The sequence below is a fragment of the Enhydra lutris genome, unplaced genomic scaffold (genome assembly GCF_002288905.1).
Source record: "Enhydra lutris kenyoni isolate GAN:26980312 unplaced genomic scaffold, ASM228890v2 scaffoldscaffold66, whole genome shotgun sequence".
Classification (NCBI taxonomy): domain Eukaryota; kingdom Metazoa; phylum Chordata; class Mammalia; order Carnivora; family Mustelidae; genus Enhydra; species Enhydra lutris.
This window is the reverse complement of record NW_019154150.1, coordinates 6,633,236-6,644,783: the sequence shown is the minus strand read 5'-3', so window position 1 is coordinate 6,644,783 and position 11,548 is coordinate 6,633,236. Positions and strand designations below refer to the sequence as shown.

Here is an 11,548-nt window from a genome sequence, read left to right as displayed (position 1 = left end):
GGTGTCAGATTGGCTGTTGAACATGTCTCCATAGATTTTAATATGCCGGATTTGCGGATATCTAATGTTCCCTTCAACCATATTAAACACATCCAACAAATTGAGAATTGATTTAATAAATTAGAGCATACACACACAATGCTATTCCATGAATTGGCATGCAAAGATAATTTTTAAAAGAAGTAGGTTATAAAAGTGTGGACGGTTTGCTTTCACTTTAAAGAATACAATATATTATAATGTACATTTCACTGGAAGCCGATAAACTAGGATATAAGCTGTAGTTACCTGTGCTGGGATTTAGTGTGGTTTTATTCTTTCTAATTCTTGTTATCATTAGTTTAAAATGTCTTTAATAATCACGTATTACCTGTGTAATCTGTTCCTTAAAGTAAATCCACAAAGGTCTCTTCCAGCTGGGCAGCCTGCGGCGGGGGTTATCTGTCAGGTGAGGGATGTTAAGGTGATCAGGCTGATGACGGTCCAGATGCAGAGTGTACGAGGTCTTGAGGCCCCGCCCAGGAGCAGAGGCAAGGGTCGGAGGGGGGCGTGGGGGCGGTCCAACGGCACCGCCCTGCACGTCACGTGCTCGACAGCCGCCAATGGCCGTCTCCGAGCCCACCTTGGGAACGGGGCGGGGCGCCCAGCTGGCGTCACCAGGACAACGGGCGTTGCCGGCGGCTTGTGACTTCGGGCTGTGGGCGCGCTCGCAGCTCTTCGGCCATGGTGAGTCTGGGGCCCCAGCGGGTTGGGCAGCCCCGCCCTTCCCCACCCGGGCCGAACCCCCGCGCGGTCCCTGCTCGGTTCCCGCGGGCGGCGCCGGGGTCGCGGAGAGGCCGGGCTGCGGCCTGCGGGACTGCGGGGCAGGGCAGGACTGGGCGGGCCCGGGGGAGGGGGAGCCCCGGGGACCCGGAGCGCCCGCAGCGCCCGCCTGCCCTGGGGCGCCGGCGACGTAGCCTTCTCTGCGTTGAAGGTCTGGGCCTCCGCTGGGACCCCTGTGGGCCGCGGGACAGCGTGACGCTTTTTGGTCCCGGCGAGACTGGGAAGCCACCCAGAGGGTGTGGTGATTTTTTATTTTTTGGGTTTTTTTTTTTTTTTTGAGAGGGGATCTATGTATCATATATTTGTATTAACACTATTTTGCAGTCTGTGTGCTACCTTTTTTCTACGCAATTATATATAAATAATACAATGCATAGTAGGTATTTCTTTAAAATTCATCATTGACAGGATTTTTAGCGTGTGGAGGAATTTAAATATGTAATTTTGGATTTTCCCTCCTCCTTTTCAAAAAAATGGGGGCATTAAACTGGAGGTTTTCCCTGTGCACAGCCCTTTAAGGGATTTAATTAGTAATTAGTACATTGTAAACGTCTTAAATCACTACTTTTTTTCAAAAAACTTGAGAGCGAGTGGGCATACCACCTGGCCCCCATTAAGCTCGTTTTTAACACCTGACTTGAAGACTCAGCTGAGGTGTTGGCTTGACTAGACAGGATTCATGGAATTGCTGACCAAAGGTGTGATTTCTCGGGAGGCCTCCAAAGGGTGTTAAAGAAGAGAGGAGCTGGACTCTGTTGGGGACACACCTTTGATATAGAATATTTGAGAGGGGTTTGGGGCGGATTATAAAGAAATGCCTGGCTTTAAGAAACAGTTCTTTTTAAACAATCACTAGTGTAGATTTGCTCTTTTTCTACAGTGAAGTGCTAATAAGCTGAGAAGGTGGGGGGTCTCCCCAAGTGTCAATTGGCCTGGGGAGAAAACCTACCATTTGGAACCCTGGCAGACTTTTCTTCTCTTTTCTTTTTTTTATAACTAGGGGGAGGCATGATGGGAAGAGAAGGTGGCTGGTCTGTATCTATCATTGGCTCTGAAAAAACAACTGCCAGATGTGTGGCCTTTTGATAGTAGTGGGGGGAAAATTACCCACAAATAACAGAAATGTGGTCTTTATTTTGTGTTTCTTTTTAATTCTGAATTGGTTTTAAGTGACAAATTAATGGAGCCTCACAAGAGTTTTGGAAAATGAATTTACAAAAATCTGAGTGTTGTAAATATTGCAAAATGTTATATGTTATATGTGAGAAAAGCTCTTACAATTATAGCAAAGAGAAAGGAAGAATATTCCGGATTTAAATTTTCATAGGTCTCTGAAGTCTTCTATTCCTCCTGTTGCCCATTTTTCTTCTCTCATTCCATCCTGACCCACAGTCCACCTTGATTCACTATTGTGCATTTTAGAGTTTTACTTACTTTAAAAGCATTCTACTATACTTGTGTACTAGTGGTTGGTTTGCTAAACTTACACATTTTTTTTTTGCTTTTTATCTGTTTTTAAGCATTAAGAATTTCATTCATGGAAGGGATCTAATTTTATGATGAACTGATGCCTGGGCTCCAGCAAGAGTGGGGAATGGTTAGTTGTATAGGAGGGGGAATGAGGAAGCTGCCTATGTAATCCCCAGAACTGTATTCAGTAACATCACTGTTCATTGAATGCTTGAATCTAAGCATACAACTTTAGCAGTTGATATGAATAACTTTGCACATAAATTTGGAACTCTGCTTAACTATCTCTCAATGAAAATTTCTTCAATTAAGCCACTAATTTCTGTTCTATAATGACAGCTGGCATTTATTATGTACATTATAAGTGAGATATTTTTCTAAGCACCTCATGTATCTTATTTAACCATCACAGCAACCCTATGAAGAAGATACCATTTCCCCATTTTAGAGATGAGGAAATCGAGGTGCAGAAGAGTAACTTGCCCAAGTCACCCAGCTGATAAATTAAGGGAGATTTCAAAACAAGGCAGATTGTTTCAGAACCTGCTTATGGAAACACTAGATTATACTATAATATATAGTGCATCAGTGTTATGTTCCCCCAATATTTATGCCAGGTATATGTTAGGAAATTTGTTTTCCTATTTGGATTTTAATATTTTTGAGCAGTTAACAAATACTTGTATTTTATTCCTGGCCCTAAGCTAGATGCTACAGAGCAAGGTAGTCATGCCTAGTTTTCTCTCCTCTTACTTTCCCCTCCCCTTTTTCACAAAGATGAAATGAAGAGAAATTAATAAAGACATTGTTGAATTGGGGTTCATACTCATGGCTGTAATAGCATTGAAAGTTTCTCCTATCATTTCACTTTGCTTTCAGGAATTGACACATACTTTTTGTGAATCACAAAGACCAGTGTTTTACATAAAGCCATTTAGAGTTGGAGGATGAATATATTTTAAAAAATAAAATTCTATTGTCTGAGATTTTTCCTGATAGTAATTTTAACATATATTTCAGTTGTATATTCTAAAATGGTTTCCAGAAGACACCAGTTTGATTCATATGGATCAGAATATACATTGGGATACCTTTTGTCATATTTTTGCTGTTGCCTAAATACTTTAGCTTATAAGGCAGATGTTTTTTTTCTCGGAAGTATAACATTGTATCATTACTCTTTTCCCATTTTAACTCGTTCACTTGGACTTTCTGGCTATTTCGGTACTTCTCTTTCTGTGTTTATCTGTGGTTAGGACTTCTCAGAGGTGTTGGGAAGCACAAGGCAGGGGGAGCTTTGCAATAAAATATACCAAGGTTTACAGACAGTTTTGGTCTCTTGTCACATGGTATAGTTTAGAGAGCTAATATGCTTATAGAATGAGATCTATGTCAAAAGATCATAAAAAGAATACATTTTCCTTCTATTAGTAATATTGGTCTCCCTTTGGTCTGCACTGCGCTGAGGATGAAGCATAATTTTTAGAACTGTAACAATAACTTTTTTATAGAGCCCTTTGACATTGTTCAGTTTTAGGCTGATCACTTCACATTTATCTCATTTAATCCTTCCACATCCCTCTGAGATTGACATTATTATGCCCATTTAGCAGACCCAGATTGATGAGGTAATTTGTCCAAGGCCATGTAGTGAGTGGCAGAGCCTGGATTTGAAGTCAACCAGTATGTCTCTAAAGTCTGGCATCTTAACCATTATACCTTGGCTTCTTTCCAAACTAAAGATTGTTCCCAGTGTCTAGCATGAATGTACTTTGCCAAGATTAAGAGTCTTCGGTGTTTTATTGGCTGAGCCAGCAAGCTCTTTTTTATTTTATGACAAACTTTTTTTTTTTTTTTTTAAGATTATTTACTTATTTGACAGAGAGAGACAGAATGAGAGAGGGAACACAAGCAGTGGGAGTGGCAGAGGGAGAAGCAGGCTTGCCACTCGATCCCAGGACCCTGGGATCATGACCTGAGCCAAAGGCAGATGCTTTAACTACTGAGCCACCCAGGTGCCCCAACAAACTCTCTGTTGCGATGTTGTTTAATGACATCCTGTGGGATTTACTTGGCTACCCTCCTTCCCCTACCTTAAGAGGGCAGACAACCAAAGATCAAATATGGCCAGCTGTGGGTTGGGCTACACTTTTACTTTTGCCTTCCCTGCCACATTTTGTGTCTCACCTCTAACCTCTACCTCGACTACTACCTCCTTCAGCACGGGGGTGGCTATGAGAGGGGTGTAAGCAGAATAGGGCAGTTGTTGGGAAAATTTTTGTGGAGTCAGAATTGAGGTTCAAACCCAGCCTTTTGAGTTTTCAGTGCTGCCCCTATAATTGTCTTTCCATTAAATTTTCTGTTCTGTGGTTTTCTATCCAGCAAATGTTTGATGTGGGCTACTGGGTGCCAGTCACTGTTGTAGGCAGTGGGTGTCCAGCAATGACACAGGCAAGGCTCTGCTCTCATGGAGCTTACGTTCGGGTGGCAGGAAGACATAATAAACATACAGATAAGGTTGTGAAAGTTGCTTTGGAGAAAACTAAAGCTGAGTGAGAGAGAAAGGAAGTTTTAGGGCAGGATGAGAGAGTGGATGAGAGGAGGGAGGAGTTGCTTTTTATATAGAGTGTAATGGAAGGCCTCTCTGATAAGATGACATTTGAGCAGAGTCTATCTCATGGGAATGCCTGGAGATAGGCCATTTTATGAGAGGAACCAAATGCAAAGGTCCTGAGGCGAGATCATCCCAGATGTGTTGGAGGAACTGCAAGGAAATCAGTATGGCTGGAGTGTTGTAAGACGGGTGCATAGTAGGAGGTAAGATCAAAGTAGTTAGGCCAAATCACATAGGATTTATAAGCCATTTGAAGAACTTTGTCTTTCCTTTTGTGGGAAGGGGGAAGCGATTGGCAGGGTTTAAGAAGAATGACATAATACAACTTTTAAAAGGACCATTCTGTCTGCTCTGTGGAAAATACATTTGGGGTATGAGTGAGGGGGAGGAAGGACAAAAACAGAGGACACTAGATAGACATTATTACAGTAATCCATAGGATTCGTTGATGGATTTGTTGTGAAATAGAGAAGAAAGTCAAGGATGATTTCCATGACTTCAGCCTGAGGGATAGGAAGGAGTTGTCATCTACTAAGATGAAGACCAGGGGAGGAGTAAATTTAGGGTATGGGTAAAGAAAACAGGAGTTAGTTTGGGACTTGATGAATTTGTGACATTCATTAGACATGTAAAATCTAAAGACACAATTAGTCTTTCAGAAACTGTGATGGTATATATTTTAAAAACACAGACTTAATTGTATCTTGTACTAGATTTGAAGGAGACTTCTGAGTTTCTGTTGCACAGTCCCTTCAGTTTACAAACTAGAAATACTGAAAGGGTAAATGACTCAGACAAATCGCCTTTTTACTACCTGTTGTGCAGTATAAAGAACTCCTTTGTGCATGCAAAGAACTTCTAGACTTGGAGTCAGGAAATATAAGTTTAAATTACAGTTGTTTCTTTAAGTTTTAAACCTTTTGCAAGTTATTTATCTGCTCCAGGTCTGTTTTCTGTCATCGAAAGGAGTAAGAAAGACTCCTACTTTCTGTGAGGATGTCGCAAGTTGCAAAAGTTAGACGTTGTTTGCGCTGTAATAATGAGAAAGGTGAGGAAGCTAGAAAATGGTAGTTCTCTAAAAAATCACCAGAGAGCTGAGGACACAAAGACATCTAAATAAATTAAAAATCCAGAACATAATGAGCCTTCCCAGAAAAAAAGGAGACACATAGATACTTCCATTTATGGTGGGACAGCAGGAGGAAGAAGAATCTTCTACAAACCAGTGAAGAGAAACCAGCCAAACCTTCATTGACTGCATGTGGGCTGGAGTGACAATTTGGAATTTTGAAGAGCCCCAGCCACAGCGTAGGGCTTCACCCACCTGCCACCCCTTTCCCATGGACCTTCACTGAGTTTAAGAATATAGTATGCTGGGGCGCCTGGGTGGCTCAGTAGGTTAAGCCACTGTCTTCAGCTCAGGTCATGATCTCAGGGTCCTGGGATCGAGTCCCGCATCGGGCTCTCTGCTCAGCAGGGAGCCTGCTTCCCTCCCTCTCTCTCTCTCTCTCTGCCTGCCTCTCCGTCTACTTGTGATCTCTCTCTGTGAAATAAATAAATAAAATCTTAAAAAAAAAAAAAAAAAAGAATATAGTATGCTGGAGGCTGGGGTCAGGGAAAGAGAGCTAAGAATGATCCCGAGATGGGTGGACTCTGTTAAAGAATGGAGGGAGGGCTGGAGAGTTAATACAAATCTCTCTGAGGCACTAGGGACTTTTACCAAGTATAAAGCAGGGTTACCACAGGCCGGGGCATGGTGGGAGAGCTGACCAATATCCCTCTGTGACTATCCAGGTTTTCACTGAGAACAAGGCAACAGCCTCTCAGAAGGTGGAATCAGAGCACAGGGTAGAGAGAGACAGACAGATCTTAAGGCACAGACAGTGAAGGGTGCTTTGTGCAGAGCAAAGACAGCTCCCCAGCTGGCAGCAAGAATGCAAAATAGGGAAAAATCTCTTGAGTTCAAAAGCAAGCAACTGAGTTGTACAGCTCAGAGATGTGTGAAGTTTCACCACTGCTCAGATCCTGACTTCTCCTGAAGTTTAAGTTCTCATCTCACCCTAAAATGTTTTTAAGCCATTCTTAAACTGAATCTAATAAATGCTAAAAACAAACAAATAATAAATAAAATAAAATTTAAAAATCTCAAACCCAGCTCAACCATAGATTAAAAGGATTTAGTTCCCTTTACCTCCCCATCTCTACCATAACCTAATTAAAGAAGGAGCTGCCCTTTGTGGAGGTAAATTAACTGGGTTTTTTAAATTCAAGTATCATTGACATAAAACAATGTTAGTTTCAGATGTATAACATAATGATTCAGTATTTGTATATACTGAGAAACGATTACCACAGTAGGCACAGTTAATATCCATTGCCATATAAGTTAAAATTTTTTTTTCTTGGGACACCTGGGTGGCTTAGTCTGTTGAGCATCTGCATTCAGCTCGGGTCATGATCCAAGGTCCTGGGATCAAGTCCCAGATCGGGCTTCTTTCTGGGCAGGGAGTCGTCTTCTCCCTCTGCCTGCTTCTCCCCTTGCTTGTGTTCTCTCTCTCCCTCTCTCACAAATAAGTTAATCTTGAAAAAAAAATTTTTTTTCTTGTGAAGAGAACTTTTAAAATCTACTCTCTTAGCAACTTTCAAATATATGCCATACAGTATTATTGTAGTTATCATGTCGTACTTACATCCCTGTGACTTATTTATTTTCTTTTTTTTTATTTTAAAAAATATTTATTTATTTGACAGAGAGAGAGATACAGTGAGAGAGGGAACATAAGCAGGGGGAGTGGGAGAGGGAAGTTTGTACCTTTTGACCACTTTCACCCACTTTGCCCCCTCCCCACCCCTGGGAACCACAGTCTGTTCTCTATATCTATCAGGTGTGTGTGTTTTATTTAAATTCCACATATATATGAGATCATAGGATATTTGTTTTTCTCTATGTGACTTATTTCACTTAGCATAAATAGGATTTATACCCTCTAGATCCATGTTGTTGCAAATGGCAAGATTTCCTCCTTTTTATGGCTGAATAATATTTGTATTATATTGCATAATGGTATTTATTATATTGTATAATACATATATGTACCACATTTTCTTTATCCATTCATCCATCCGTTGTCACTTAGGTTTTTCCATATCTTGGCTATTGTAAATAATGCTGCAGTGAACGTGGGGGTACAGATATCTTTTCAGGTTGTTTACCTTTTCTTCAGATAAATACCCAGAAGTAAAATCTGGATCATAGGGTGGTTCTATTTTGAACTTTTTGAGGAACCTCCAGATTGTTTTCTACAGTGGCTGCACCAGTTTACATTCCCACCAAACAGTGTGCAAGATTCCCTTTTCTCCACATCCTTGCCAACACTTGTTACTCCTTGTCTTTTTAATAATAGCCATTGTGACAGGTGAGGTGATCTCATTCTGGATTTAATTTGTATTTCCCTAATGATTAATGATGTTGATTGCCTTTGTACCAGTTGGCCATCTGTGTGTCTTCTTTGGAAGAATGTTTGTTTAGATCTGCCCATTTTTTAAATTAGATTTTTTTTTTGGGGGGGGGCTACAGAGTTGTATGAGTTCATTGTATATTTTAGCCCTTAACCACTTACCAGATAAAAGATTTGCAAATATTTTCTCCTATACAGTAGGTTCATTTTCGTGAAGGTGTCCTTTGGTGTGCAACAGTTTTTTTTTTAATAGTTTGATACAGTTCCACTGTTTACTTTTGCATTTGTTACCTTTGTTTTTGGTGTCAAACCCAAAAAACTGTCTCCAAGCTATTGTCAAGGAGCTAACTGCCTGTGTTTTCTTGTAGGAGTGTTATGGTTTCAGGTCTCACTTTCAGCTCTTTAATTCATTTTTAGTTTTTGTGAATGGTGTAAGATAGTGGTCCAGATTCATTCTTTTGCATGTGGCTGTCCAGTTTTAGCAACACCACTTATTGAAGACTGTTCTGTCACCACTGTATATTCTCTGTTTGTCATAGATTAATTGATCAGGTATGCATGAGTTTATTTCTATGCTCTCTAGTCTATCCTGTTGATCTATATGTTTGTTTTTATGCCAATACCATGCTGTTTTGATTATGCTATCTTTGTAGTGTAGTTTGAAATCTGGGATCATAATACCTACAACTTTGTTCTTCTTTCTCAAGATTACTTTGGCTCTATGGAGGCTTTTGTGGTTCCACATTAATTTTGGGATTCTTTGCTCTAGCTCTGTGAAAAGTATTACCAGTATTTTGATAGGTATGGCACTGAATCTGTAGATTGCTTTGGGTAATGTGGACATTTTAAGAATAGTAATTCTTCCAGTCCATGAAGCATGGTATATTTTTCCATTTATTTTTGTCATCTTCAATTTCTTTCACAACTGTCTTACAGTTTTCAGAATACAGGTCTTTAACCTCCTTGGTAAATTTATTCCTAGGTATCTTATTATTTTTGATGTAATTGTAAATGGGATTGTTTTCTTAACTTCCTTTTGTTAGTTTGTTATTAATGTATAGAAATGCAACTGATTCCTCTATTGATTTTGGATCCTTTACTGAATTGAAACTTTACCAAATTAATTTAATAGTGTTTTGGTGGAGTCTTTAGGATTTTCTATAAATAGTATAATGTCATCTACAAATAGAGACAGTTGTACTTCTTCCTTTCCAGTTTGGATGTTTTTTATTTTTCTTGTCTGAGGGCTGTGGCTAGGACTTCCAGTACTATTTTGAATAAATGTGGTGAGAATAGACATTTCTTTTCTTGTTTCTGATCTTAGAGGAAAAGGTTTCAGCTTTTCACTATTAAGATGTTAGCTCTGGGTGTGTCATATATGATCTTTGTTACGTTTATGTTGCCTCTAAACTTTGTTGAGAGTTTTTCTCATGAGTTGATGTCGAATTTTGTCACATGCTCTTCCTGTATGGAGATGATCATATGATTTTTATGCTTTGTTTTGTTAATGTGCTGTTTCACATTGATTTCCAGATGTAGAACCACCCTTGCATCTCTAGAATAAATCCTACTTGACTGTGGTGTATGATTCTTCTGATGTATTTTTTAATTTAGTTTGCAAATATTTTGTTGAGGATTATTGCATCTGTGTTCATCAGAGATATTGATCTTTGATTTTCTTTTTTTGTTACTGTATTTTTGGTTTTGGTATCAGTGTAATACTGACCTTGTAGAATGAATTAGAGGCATTCCTTTGCCTCCTGCTTTTTGAAATGGTTTGAGAAAGTTAGGTAGTAACTCTCCTTTAAATGTTTGGTAGAATTCACCTGGGAAGCCATCTGGTCTTGGACTTTGGTTTGTTGGGAGTTTTTGATTATTGATTCAGTTTCATTACTGGTAATCAGTCTGTTCATATTTTTGTATTCCTGATTTAGTCTTGGAAGATTGTATGTTTCTAGAAATTTATGCATTTTTTCTAGGTTGTCAAGTTTTTTGACATGTAATTTTTTGTAGTAGTCTCTCATAATCATTTGTACTTGTGAGGTGTGGGTTCTAACTTCTCTACCTTCATTTTTTATGTTTTTTTCTTCTCTCTCTCATTGATGTCTCTGATTAAAGGTTTACCAAATTTAGCTTTTCAAAGAATCAGCTCTTAGTTTCATTGATTATTTTTTCTACTTTTTGTCTCTCATTTATTTCTGTTCGATCTTTATTATTTCCTTCCTTCTAACTTAGGGCTGTGTTCTTTTTCTAGTTCCTTTAGGTACAAGCTTAGATTGATTTTGGAGATTTTTCTTATTTCTTCAGTCAGTCCTATATCATATAAACTGTCCTCTTAAAACTGCTTTTACTGCATCTCTAAGATTTTGAACTGTTGCATTTCCATTTTTATTTTTCTTTAGAATTTTTAATTTCCTCTCTGATTTCTTTTTTGACCCACTGATTATTTAGCAGCATGTTGCTTAGCCTCAAAGTATGTGTTTTTTTTCCAACTTTTTTCCTAGTTTCATACCACTATGATTGGAAAGGATGCTTGATATGATTTCAGTCCTCCTAAGTTGATTGAAATTTGTTTTGTGGCTTCACATGTGATGCAACCTGAAAAATATCTCATGTGCACTTGAAAAGAAGGTATATTCTGCTGTTTCTGATGGAATGTTCTGTAGTATTTGTTATGTCCATCCTGCCTAATGTGTCATTCAAAGGCATTGTTTTCTTAACTGATTTTCTGTCTGGATGATCTACCCATTAATGCAAGTGATATGTTAAAGCTTCCTGTTATTATTGTATTGCTGTCTTTTTCTGTGTCAGTTAAGATTTGCTTTACATAGTTAGATGTCTCTGTGTTGTGTGCATAGTTATTTACAATTTATATATCCTCTTGTTGGGTTTGATCCCTTTATCACTATGCAGCAATACTCTTTTTTTGGCTTTTTATTACAGTCTGTTTTAAGGTCTGTTTTGTCTACTCTCAGTATTGCTACCCCATCTTTTTTCCTACTTCCACTTCCACAGACTATTTTTTTCCCATCCCTTCACTTTCAGTCTGTACGTATCTTTAGATTTGTAGTGAGTCTTTTAGGCCGCATATAAATTTTTTTTAATCAATTCATTCTTCTGTCTTTTGAATGGAGCATTTAGTGTGTTTACATTTTAAGTGATTATTGATAGGTATGTACTTACT

General features: G+C 38.9%; 1 protein-coding gene across 1 annotated transcript in view; it reads left to right on the top strand.

Annotated features, from left to right (window-relative positions):
• The first annotated feature begins 646 nt into the window (after positions 1–646).
• The window catches only part of LOC111159170 (F-box and leucine rich repeat protein 2), a 151,304-nt gene continuing 140,402 nt past the window's right edge, over positions 647–11,548 (top strand). Inside the window, exon 1 of the mRNA XM_022521606.1 lies at positions 647–726. Coding sequence (XP_022377314.1) covers positions 724–726 — 3 coding nt within the window. The 5' untranslated portion in view covers positions 647–723. The remainder of the gene's footprint in view (positions 727–11,548) is intronic.